General features: G+C 50.1%; 1 protein-coding gene across 1 annotated transcript in view; it reads right to left on the reverse strand.

Annotated features, from left to right (window-relative positions):
- The window catches only part of LOC123353778 (complement C3-like), a 77,126-nt gene that overhangs the window by 52,080 nt on the left and 12,689 nt on the right, over nucleotides 1-12,357 (reverse strand). The window contains exons 8-13 of the mRNA XM_044995187.1: nucleotides 11,086-11,188; nucleotides 10,874-10,994; nucleotides 8,277-8,392; nucleotides 4,970-5,116; nucleotides 4,022-4,234; nucleotides 592-786 (exon numbers count right to left, since the gene is read on the reverse strand). Coding sequence (XP_044851122.1) covers nucleotides 592-786; nucleotides 4,022-4,234; nucleotides 4,970-5,116; nucleotides 8,277-8,392; nucleotides 10,874-10,994; nucleotides 11,086-11,188 — 895 coding nt within the window. The remainder of the gene's footprint in view (nucleotides 1-591; nucleotides 787-4,021; nucleotides 4,235-4,969; nucleotides 5,117-8,276; nucleotides 8,393-10,873; nucleotides 10,995-11,085; nucleotides 11,189-12,357) is intronic.

Below are 12,357 nucleotides of genomic sequence, written 5' to 3' on the forward strand. Positions count from 1 at the left end.
TGTGGGCCCAATTCTGATCTCACACTGGTATAAATCAGGAGCAATTAACTGGAGTTACAGCAGTGTAGCATTGTTGTTACATCACAGTCAGGTCCCCTATAGGCATCTGGAGTTACATCTGCTGAATTCATGGGCCAAAAATAAATATCTTACCCCTGTTAGCCCCAAAGAGCCAGCCCAGCTATGGGAGATGGAGCTGGAATCAATTCTGATGGCCACATCATCAGCAAAATGGCTAATTATGGTGCAGATACAAAGCCAGATACTCAGCTGGTGCAAGTCAGTATAGCTCCATCCACTTCAATCCACAGAGTCTTTATTGCTGAGCTAGAAGAAATCACAACTTGACTCCCGGATCCTAGAGTGGGTGGACAGCATTGGTGTGTGGGGGCTGGGGAACATCTTTGTACGTGTAAAGCGATCAAATCTGATTCAGAATTTGCTGGGAGACAGTCAATGAGAAACCCCACCGTGCCATTTGTAGAGTCCCTTTTGAGAGTCAGTCGGCACTTTCAGTCTAGGAAAAACTCCCCTGTAATGACACCTTCATAGGTATTAACATGTAGAAGGCCAACCTGAATCTCAACCTACCGTTCCCATGCAAGTGTCCTGGATGTCCAGCCAGACAGAGTCTGCTACAATCTCTGAATTTCCTACTTGGTAGTAAGCCACGATGCGGAATGAAGGGATGAGGTCTGGAGTGATGGGCAGGGACATGGTCACCAGATTTTGTCCCGCCTGCCTGGCCTGTCTCCCTACATGAATGATCTTCCCTTTATTCAGGATCTAACAGGGAAACATGAGATGTGGATTGTTAAAGGCCACAAGAGTTAACACAATGGGTGATTCAGATTCCATGAATCTTCCCATCCACCTGTTTTCTACTAGTAAGAGACGGTCACTTGCAACTTTTCAGGTGGGCATTTACATCTGAGCGGAGAGAGGAAAATAAGCTAAAATCCATGTGTTGCAGGAATAGGCTCTAGATGCAGTGGTGCTAATATTCACCAAATCTGATTCCCAAATCTGAGTATTGTTTATGTTTCACCAACAGAGACCACCCCTCCTTTCCCCCATCCCACTCGCCAAATATACTTAATATCTGCGCTACATGGCAACTTTATTATTTGATTGTCCAGCTCTAAAAATAACAGAGTGGACCTACTACTCTGCACTGAAAATGTAGCACTGAAGTCTGGTGTTTAGAACAGGGAACTGAGAGCAGGGACTCCTGGGTTCCATCCCCAGTTCTAAGAGGAAATATGCTCTAGTGCAGGGGTGGGCAAACTTTTTGGGCCAAGGGCCACATCTGGGTGGGGAAATTGTATGCAGGGTCAGGGCAGGGAGTTGGGGTGGAGTAGGGAGTGCGGGGTGTGGGAGGGGGTGCGGTGTGCATGAGAGGGCTCAGGGAAGGGGGTTGGTGTGCAAGAGGTGTGCGGACTATGCAGGGCCACCAAGGGGGGGGGGAAGTGGGGCAATTTGCCTCAGGCCCCGGGCCCTGCAGGGGCCCCCATGAGAATATAGTATTTTATAATATTGCAACTTTTTTTTATGGAAGGGACCCCTGAAATTGCTTTGCCCCAGGCCCCTTGAATCCTCTGGGTGGCCCTTGGATTATGAGGGGGCTCAGTGCAGGGGTTGGGTTGCAGGAGGGGTGCGGGGTGTGGCAGGGGGCTCAGGGAAGGGGGTTGGGGTGCACAGGGTGCAGCAGGGAGCTTAGAGCAGGGGGTTGGGGTGCAGGAAGGCTGCAGACTGCAAAAGGGGGCTCAAGGCAGGGGGTTGAGGTGGAGGGGTGCAGGGTGTGGTAGGGGGCTCAGGGCAGAGGTTGGAGTGCAGGGGGGTGCAGGGTGCAGCAGGGAGCTCAGGGCAGGGGGTTGGGGTGCAGGAGGGGTGCAGGGTGTACAAGGGGGCTCAGGGCAGGGGGTTGGGGAAGAGGAGGGGTGCGGAGTGTATGAGGGGGCTCAGGGAAGGGGGTTGGGGCAGAGGAGGGGTGGGGAGTGCAGAAAGGGGCTCAGGGCAGGAGTTGCGGTGCAGGAGAGGTGCGGGGTGCAGCAGGGATCTCAGGGCAGGGGGTTGAGGTGCAGGAGGGGTGCAAGGTGTACAAGGGAGCTCAGGGCAGGGTGCTGGGGTACAGGAGGGGTGTGGGGTGTGGCAGGGGGCTCAGGGAAGGGGGTTGGAGTGCAGGAGGGTGTGGGGTGTGGCAGAGGGCTCAGTGGGTTGGAGTGCACAGGGGTGCAGGGTGCAGCAGGGAGCTCAGGGCAGGGAGTTGGAGTGCAGGACGGGTGTGCCATGCAGGCAGGGGGCTTAGGGCAGGGAATTGGGGGACAGGGTGCAGGCGGGGTTTTGGCTCCGGCCCCACGCTGCTTACCTAAAGCGGCTCCAGGGTGACAGAGGAGGGCACTGGGGCCAGGGCAGGCTCCCTGAATGCCTACCCTGGCCCCATGCTGCGCAGCTCCAGAAAGCATTGTGGCCCCTGGGAGGGGAGGGGGGACAGGAGGGCTCCGTGTGCCCTGCCCTTGCTGTGCCTCCAGGTACCTCCCCCGAAGCTCCCATTGGCTATGGTTCCCTGTTCCTGGCCAATGGGAGCAGCGGGGGACGGTGCCTGGAGGCAAGGGCAATGCACAGAGCCCTCTGACCCCCAACCCAGGGGCTGCAGGGACATGGTGCCGGCCACTTCTGAGAGCGGCGCGGGGGCTCGCGGTGCCATGGGGGGCAATCCCGCAGGCCAGATCCAAAGCCCTGAGGGGCTGGATCCAAAGCCCTGAGGGGCCGGATCCGGCCCGTGGGGCATAGTTTGCCCACCCCTGCTCTAGTGAGTGCATGGGAGGAGTCAGGACTCCTGGTTCCAGCTGCAACTCGAAGAGGATGTATGGTTTAGTGGCGAATGCAGAGGCATGGTTGTTAGGACTCTTGGGTTCTATCTCCAGCTCCTGGAGGAAGTGGGCTCTATTGATTATCACAGGGCCTGGAGTCAGTAACCAGAAGTGGACAAGGGTTTGTCCCCATGACTGACTTTATTTCATTCACACTGCGACAGGGTGCTGGGCAAAGGGTTGCAGCTTCAGCCCTCTGTCATGCCGGCTCCTTACTAGGGGAACAATTAAAGCAGGCTACAAGAAGGATGTGGATAAATTGGAGAGAGTCCAGCGGAGGGCAACAAAAATGATTAGGGGGCTGGAGCATATGACTTATGAGGAGAGGCTGAGGGAACTGGGATTGTTTAGTCTGCAGAAGAGAAGAATGAGGGGGGATTTGATAGCTGCTTTCATCTACCTGAAAGGGGGTTCCAAGGAGGATGGAGCTAGACTGTTCTCAGTGGTAGAAGATGACAGAACAAGGAGTAATGGTCTCAAGTTGCAGAGGGGGAGGTTTAGGTTGGACATTAGGAAAAACTTTTTCACTAGTACGGTGGTGAGGAACTGGAATGGGTTACCTAGGGAGGTGGTGGAATCTCCTTCCTTAGAGGTTTTTAAGGTCAGGCTTGACAAAGCCCTGGCTGGGATGATTTAGTTGGGTTTGGCCCTGCTTTGAGCAGGGGGTTGGACTAGATGACCTCCTGAGGTCCCTTCCAACCCTGAGGTTCTATGATTCTATGATTCTATGAGGTAACCTGGCCCTAATTGGAGAGGCGGAGACAGCTGCTACCTAATTAGCCTGTGGCTGCATAAAAGCCTCAGGGGAAGGAAGCCAGAGGAAAGCAGGAGAAAAGAATAAATGCAGGGGATGAAAGCAGGGAGGTAGCTCTCCCTCCCTCCTGCCTGCAGACGGTGAAGGATTACTTCTTCATGGTGAAACAGTGGTGGAAACAAGCCTGAAAATAAAGTGCACCAGTGCACTGTGTTTACTAAACCCAGGGTCTCTGCCACACTCTGCTACACACACAATCCATATACTGCCTGACTCTGAAGAATTTTCTGCTACAGGTTCTCCTTACATGCAGTGGGAATATTAAAGGACATGTGGAAACTCAGATGATGCTTAAATTCCAGGAGATCCCAGTACCCAGGGATGCAGCACTTACTATGTAGGTGAAATATTGGATCTGGTTCAGAACAGCTGGATTGTTGCTCTTCAGGTGGAAATTCACAGATAAGTTGTCTCCAGGTTTGAGCTCAGAAGCCGTCACCGCCAGATGGAGATAGTTTTGAGACCCTCCTTGGGACTGATAAGCTTCAGCCACCATGGACTTAGAGGCCTGGCAGTTTGCTGGGAGGTTGGGATGGGCAGTTTTTACCTGCAGGAGAGGTGGAGATAAAATCCTAGTTGAATCTGGGAGTGAGCTTAGGGTCTCTAGCCCCTCACACTGGGTCACACCATGAGCAATAGCAAAGCAAAGGAAGCTTCACTGAGTTGCCATTTTTGGTGGATTCTGCTACTAACAGCCATTCTAAGCATGACACCTCAGAGAAACGCCAAATGCCACTTTTAATTGGCCTGTCGCTTCGGCACAGTCCTGCTGGGACTCCAGATTTCTGGACTGTCAGAGAACATGTCCCTGAACAGAGGAGACTGCCTTGCCCCTTGCAGGAGAGAGGAATATAGAGGGACTCTCTCCTCAAGTGGCTGGACACAGATAGATCCAGTGTTCTCTCGGGCTTTGTAGCTTGAGCCTGGTGTCACCTCACAGGGTCTTCACACTAAGCAGCCATGCGCTGTCTGCAGGCCTCCTTTGCTGCATGGTGGGTACCTTCATTGTGGCAAGGGGAATAATCTGGACCTGCTTATGCTCATGTCAATGTTTACTGGGATCTCTTCTGGCCCCATGATGGAGCACTGGTTACATGGTGATTGGAGCATCTCCAAAACCCAATGGCTTATAGGAAACTGACCCCAAGCGCAGATGGAATGCACAGAGTTCAGTTATCCCCCCTGCTCAGTGCATGAGAGGGGAGTGAATGCCACCAACAGGGCATTGCCCTCAGGGTGCATATAGTACTTAGCCCAGACTCAGCGTTAGAAGGTTACTCACCGTGATGGGAACCTGCGGCCTATCCCCTGACATGTTTATAATCAGCTTGGCAGTTCCATTTCCCTGGGTCGACCCAGCCGACTGGAATCCTTCAGCCTGTACTGGGACATGGGGGGCTGGAGAGCCATCGGGGTTTGTGACGTAGACCTGAGGGGCACGATCAAAAAGGGATCCATCAAATAAGGGGTGCAGTGCTCCCTGCATCCTAACTTCAAATCAAATTGCATGTGTAGCATCTTAGGTTCAAAGGTATTTAGGTGCCTAACTTCTATGGATTTCAATGGGAATTAGGCACCTAAATAACTTTGAGGAATGGGGCCTTAATGATCTTCTGTATCACACCACAAAATGCATACACATTTTAAAAAGTACAAGCATACAAAACTATAAAAACCACAACTTCAACTCTTCTCCTAATTTCAGTTTACACTTTTATACACCCAACAAAACAATATACAAAAATTAAGACTAAATTGATTCATGTAGGCCAGAGAGGAAATTAATTTCACGCTAGTCTTTTCTTGTTTTGGCCCCAGGCAAATAAGGCAACTGCCCATCTAACCAAAACAGTTAATTGGAGTAGTCAAGCCAGTTAGTCAAGACTTCCAAATATTTCTTGAATCTATGGATGCTCCTTAAATAATGGAGCCAGAGAGACACATTTGTTGCGCTAACATCCGTCGTGTCCAGTTGGTTACAAATATCTTCAACTCTGATCTTAATTAAAGTTTTAACACGCTGACTTAGGGGATGTCTAGGCTGCAGTTGTATGCACGCCATGGCTGCTGGCTGTGGCGCTCTGTGCCCCTCTACTGGCACCTAAATCACTTAGTGAGTAATGAGTCTACTACTGCCTTAGCTAAGTGCCTTGTGGCTTTTAGCTCATGCAGTAACAGCTCATGTAATTAGCTCCAGAGATCCCATGTTCGATCCCGGCTGCCGACAGACCCTGGTTGTTTTCATTACCCAGTTACAGGGTGGACGCAGCTCGAGCTGACGTACCCATGTAGCTTTAATCTCACTAGCCCGGGTCCTGGAATGGTGAAGCCAAGGCAGCATGAGCATCAGCGCAGGCTAGCCCCATAAGTAATTATCCAGGGGCCAGGGTGGGCTTGTATAGCTAGTGCTGCCACAGTTTCACTGTTCCTGGACCCAAGTTAGGTGACGGAAGCTAGTTCAGGGATGTCAGCTAGAGCTCCAGGCGCACCCCATGACTGCAGTCTAGACATACCCTTCGAGTGCTGACTAGACCTGGGTCTGAAAACTCTCAAGACTGCAGAGATCAATGGCCTTGCAAAAGCCAAGGGCATTTTAAAGGTTTAAACCTATTATGCAGTTGCTCCAAACAGAATCTTGGTAACCGACGTAAATTCAATCCTACTCTGAAACCAACCCTTACATATTGGGCTTTGGCTGATATAGAACATTCATCAACCTCTGTCCTACATAAATCAGCTGGCGTTTAGTTAAGAAGATCAAGTATTCTCCCCAAGAATGTATTTTGCACTACCTCTAATGACCTAAGCATAGGCACCGACTCTGTGGGTGCTCCGGTACTGGGGCACCCATTACGGAAAAAAAGTGGGTGCTCAGCACCCACTGGCAGGCCCCACTGATCAGCTCCTCCCCATCCCTCCCAGTGCTGAGAATCAGTTCAGCAGCGGGGAAGAGGTGCTAGGGGGCGAGGGGGAGGAGCAGGCAGGGCAGAGCGGGGGCAGGAAGAGGTGGGGTGGGGCCTTGGGGGAAGAAGTGGAGTGGGGACGGGGCCTGGGGCACAGCAGGAATCGAGCACCCCCACCCCCCGGGAAATCAGAAAGTCAGCACCTCTGACCTAAGATCTTTCCAGCCCCAAATTTCCACCCAGTATAAAATTTGAGCACCCACGTTAGTCCTAAGCATTCAGTGAGCCGGTGCAATTAAATTACCTCCATGCACACAAGAAAAACAGACAGCTACTTGCATGGATCTTACAATTCAGCTCTTTGACTCTTTTTTATGTTTATCCCATTCACCACTGTACGTAAAGCAAATATGCAGATAAGAAATGGACTTAACCTGCTCATTACTGTGGTCACCAATTACTCGTTTATGCACCTTTGGTCTGCAGCCAAAGATAATTGCTTCAGTTCTCTGCTAATTTATAGTCTTACGCGCCTGCTGACAGAAAACTACTAAATTCCCTTCACAAACTCTTCAGCCCCAGAGGAGTGTGTGACCCCAAACCATGTTCTCTGCAGACAAGAGGACTGAGGCTGATTGGTTCAGAATTTTAGGAGCATAATATTTCTCCCGCTATAATGCAGCCCAACTCGCTGGGAGAAGAATCATTCTGTCAGTGCCACTTTTGAAATTCCCCCACATCCTCCTATCCGCAATGATCCCTCTGCCCCCTATTTCTGCAAATGCCCCCCCCACCCTTTGCAACTCCTGACCTGTGCCCAATTCCCCTCTACAGTCAGGAAAGTCTGAAGCACCAGCAACTAACACACAGTCCAGGGAATATTATCCCCCAGTACACGAGTGACCCCAGGGCACATTTGGGGCCAAGCCTGTAGCTAGGTGCCATTCCACACCTTGTATTTGCTGTCAGCTTTTGGGCCAGATTCTGCTCTTGTTAGTCGGATGTAAACCTAGAGTGATTCCATTGCATTTAGTGGAGTCACTGGAATTAGGTTGGTGTAACTGAGATCGGAATGTGGCCCTTTGTTTCTGTTCTTATACCACCCTCATTACCTTAGTACCCATAATTCTCTCCTCTCTCATAGACATGCGCAGCACATTTCATTAGGGTGTGCACCCAGGGAGCCCCACCCTACCCTAGCCCCCACCCCCGCTCTGCCCCTATCCATTCCTCTTACTACCCACCCCCTGGCTGCCCCCCTCATAACCTCCAATCCCCCCTGCTCCTTGTCCCCTGACTACCCCATCCCGGGACCCCTGCCCCTAACTGCCCCCCAAGACCCCACCCCCTATCTAAGCCTCCATGCTCCTTGTCCCCTGACTGCTCCCCTAGGACCCAAACACTGCCCCGCAGGAGCGCGCAGCCCCAGCCCCCAGAGCGCTGTGCATGCAGTGGCATGGCTCCAGGGGATGGGGAAAGGCGGGGGAGGGGCCGGCGACTTGCTTGGCTGGGCGCTCCATCCCGGGAGCTTGGACCCCGCGGCTTGCCACGACAGGAGAGTGGGACCATTTTCCCATCCCTGCATTAGGGTTGCCTGGGCTCACCCGGCACATCCCGTGCGCATGCCTATGTGCTCTTTATACACCTTGAGTAACAATGGGCATGATCCAGAAGAAGAGTTATTACCATGAGTTCAAATGGCATCCCCGGCTTGAAGTACTTGGGTGTTTTTGTGAAGTGGATCTGATAGGGAGTTGTCACAATGTTAATTCCAGTTTTCTCTGCTTCAACCATGTCGCTGCCTGCAGAGAAAAGCCATAGGTCAATTAAAACTGAGCGAGGCAATACAGATTTTGTCTTTAAGAGTAAAACACAAAGAATAGGCCATGGTCAAATGTTGATTCAGTGCTGCTGATTCTTGTGATTTTATCATGAGTCTCCTGTTTTAATTCCTTGTCTTCAAGCCCCAGCTGCTAGAATCACCATATGGCATGAGAATCTCAGCTGTCATTTAAAAGAAGAAATAAGTTTCTAACCCTCCTGGTTGCAGAGAAAAGCTTCAAAACATGTTTCAAGTGCGATCTAATGCCTCAAAAGCCAGGAGGGAATGAAGAAGCACCCAAAGTTTATTATTTAAAAAAAAATCATGATTTTTTCATATGATCTCTTGATTTGGGGAGTGGGGGGACTGACTTGTGATTTTTGCACGTTATGGGTAGGCATTACTGCAGGACATTGAGCCTGATTCTGTTCTCGCACCAGTATAAATCAAGAATAACTCCCCTATAGTCAGTGGCACTGTAGCAGTGAAAACAGAATCAGCTCCTTTCATGCTAAAACGACTTATTTTAGCTTTTAAAGAAGCAACAAGAAAGAACAAAAACAAAGTCTCTGGGAGAGAGAGAGAGCACAGTGTGTGTGTATCTATATAATAAGATTCCAGGACTGTCACTCTGTCCATGTACCACTCTGAAGCCTAGAACGTCTGTTGTGTCTGTGTGAAGTGATGGAAGCAGCTCTATATGCAAGAGAAGGGCTCTTTTTAGTTACAATATCACCAGGTTCAATCGTCACCGGGGTTTGAAGTCTGTTACAGGTCAATTTTTAAGTCCTCAGCCATTCTGACTTTACCAGCCTGGTGTACAGGTCCAGTAAGGCATGTGCCATGCCAAGAGTCCTAGACCATTGTGATATCACACAACTCAACCAACCAGTCACCACCTTTACTCTACTACTAATTTGCATGCAGTAACATCATTGGTTGTTTGGATTACTTGGTCCAATTGCCAGACCCATGCAACGGCACAGCAACTAGTTTCAACTGTAACAAGCTACAGCTGCTTGGAACAGCATGGCCGCTCCCACTGCAGGGAAAGTTTAGAAATCATAGCTATATATAGCTGGAAGGGACCTCAAGAAATTATCTAGTCCATCCTCCACAGTGAGGCAGGAGTAAGTATGTCCAGACTATCCCTAAGAGCTGACCCAGAGCTCTTAGAAATGGTAAGCTGCAATGCACAGAAAACAAAGGTGCAACAGTTTCAAGCTACTTTCTCTGGTGGAAATCTGGAATTACTCCAGGTGTGACACTACACCCCATATTCTTCAGAGAAATATTGTTATTATATGATTATAGCATAATTACGATGTGTTTTATGCAAGATGGGTCTTGTGAGATATCATTGGAAAAGTTATAATTTACTGAATATGAAAATCTCATTTGTATGCATGTATCATTTTTGTATCTTAAGTTAGGAATATTGACTATATATCTGTACAACAAAAGTGTTTGCACCTGGAGAACGTCCACCAGACAAAATGCCATCAGTCTGGCTGGCTGGCTGGATACAAGTCAATAAACTATTAGGAAGAACACTAGATCTTTGAAGAGGGTAATCTCCCACCTTCCTCAAATGATGCAAATGGACTTTGAGTTATGGCTGTAAGGTCATGTGATAAAGTCACCTGATACTAGACTCCATAATAAAATTAGTACTTTTCCACTGGCCAGGGGTGGGAATCACACTGGAAGACAAAGGATTCCCGCCATATGTAAAACCTATTTAAGTCAGGGAAGTGATTGGAACTAGTTTCTTTAGTATCTGAGCTTATATTGCATTTTTGGCTTGTTTGCTGGGTAATCTGCTTTGATCTGTTTGCTGTTCCTTATAATCACTTAATATCTATCTTTTGTAGTTAATAAAGTTGTTTTTGTTTTCTCTAAAACCAGTGGAATGCATAACTGGGGAGCAAAAAGCTGTGCATATCATCCTCCACATTGAGGAAGGGGGCGAATTTCATGAGTGTACGCTGGACAGTTCTCTGTGCAGTGCAAGACGGTACAATTTTGGGTTTACACTCCAGAAGGGGTGTGCACTTGAGTGCTGGGAAATTCCTTAGCTGAAGCCTTCCCATGCAGTGCTGATTTCAGTGTCTGCGTCTTTCTGCAGCTGGGCATGTCCCTACCTGAGGCTGTGCTGGAGGACACTTGAGAGGGCCTGGCTGAGCAGAACAGTGTATGGGAGCCCAGGATGGTGGAAAAGGTGGGCTCAGCAGTACTGCAATAGATCAGGTGGCACCCCAGAGGTGGGGAGCAACCCATCACACCAGGTTTACCCCAGAGCGAATGAGGTAAGAATCTAGCCTGCAACCTTTAAGATCTGCAGAGCCCTACGCAGATAGGGCCTTATGCATCTAAATCAACACCTTGAACTGCACTCAGCACCAGTTTGGAACACCCCGTGAATAAAGCACTTGACTGTGCACTTATTGCTGATGCTCACCAGATTCTGTCAAAACGGTGACAGAGACATAGAGCGAGTGGCCAACCAGTTCGTTCAGGTTGACAAACCGAGCCTGAAGCATCGCTCTGGTCAGCGTTGCTTCTCCATCTCCGTCATCTATCTAGAAAGGGAGAGAGAGTTTCATGACCTCACCCACACAGTTTCCCAGGAGGCGTGAATCCCTCCCCCCCACATCCAAGAACAAGAATTACCGAGATTCTCTTGAACGACTGTGGGATACTCCTCTTCTCATCATCCACCTTCACCCCAAAGAGGACAAAGGCATTGCCATCTAGTTTTTTCCCATATAGGTACCTGGGGGAGATAAGGATGGGTAAGTGATCAGGAACAGTCAGCATGGATTCACCAAGGGCAAGTCATGCCTGACTAACCTAATTGCCTTCTATGACAAGATAACTGGGTCTGTGGATGAGGGGAAAGCAGTGGATGTGTTATTCCTTGACTTTAGCAAAGCTTTTGATACGGTCTCCCACAGTATTGCTGGCAAGTTAAAGAAGTATGGGCTGGATGAATGGACAATAAGGTGGGTAGAAAGCTGGCTAGATCGTCGGGCTGAATGGGTAGTGATCAATGGCTCCATGTCTAGTTGGCAGCCGGTTCCAAGTGGAGTGCCCCAAGGGTCGGTCCTGGAGCCGATTTTGTTCAATGTCTTCATTAATGATCTGGAGGATGGTGTAGACTGCACCCTCAGCAAGTGGTAGATATGCTGGAGGGTAGGGACAGGATACAGAGGGACCTAGACAAATTAGAGGATTGGGCTAAAAGAAATCTGATGAGGTTCAGCAAGGACAAGTGCAGAGTCCTGCACTTAGGACGGAAGAATCCCATGCACTGCTACAAACTAGGGACCGAATGGCTAGGCAGCAGTTTTGCAGAAAAGGACCTAGGGGTTACAGTGGATGAGAAACTGGATCTGAGTCAACAGTGTGCCCTTGTTGCTGTCACAGAGTCCCCAGGCGATGCTCTGGAACTGCTCCCCACAAAGCCAGTCAGGACTTTGGGGAGCCTCCTCTCCCTTGGAGCAGACTGTCCCCAGGGCAAGAAGCTCACATGGCTTCACCTCCTGGAGCATTCAGCATATGCCCCTCTGTGCACTTCCCACAGTGAGTCCGCCCAGGCGGGGTCCTGGGGAAGCCAGAGGGTCCTGCAGTCAGACATGACTCTCAGCCAGCCAGTGAAACAGAAGTTTATTAGAGGACAGGAACACAGTCTAAAACAGAGCTTGTAGGTACAGAGAATGGAATCCCTCAGCCGGGTCCGTTCTGGGGCCCAGCAACCCAGACACCCACGTCGGCATTCACTCCCCGTCCCCAGCCAGCTCCCAACTGAAACCCACTCCAACCCCTCCTCTCTGGCCTTTGTTTCTTTCCTGGGCCAGGAGGTCACCTGATCTCTTAGTTCACCTTTAGCTATCCCCTTTCAAGGGGGTAAGGGCCCTGGCCATTTGTTGCTCGGAGACAGAT

This window comes from Mauremys mutica, chromosome 20, assembly GCF_020497125.1.
Source record: "Mauremys mutica isolate MM-2020 ecotype Southern chromosome 20, ASM2049712v1, whole genome shotgun sequence".
In the NCBI taxonomy this organism is placed as follows: domain Eukaryota; kingdom Metazoa; phylum Chordata; order Testudines; family Geoemydidae; genus Mauremys; species Mauremys mutica.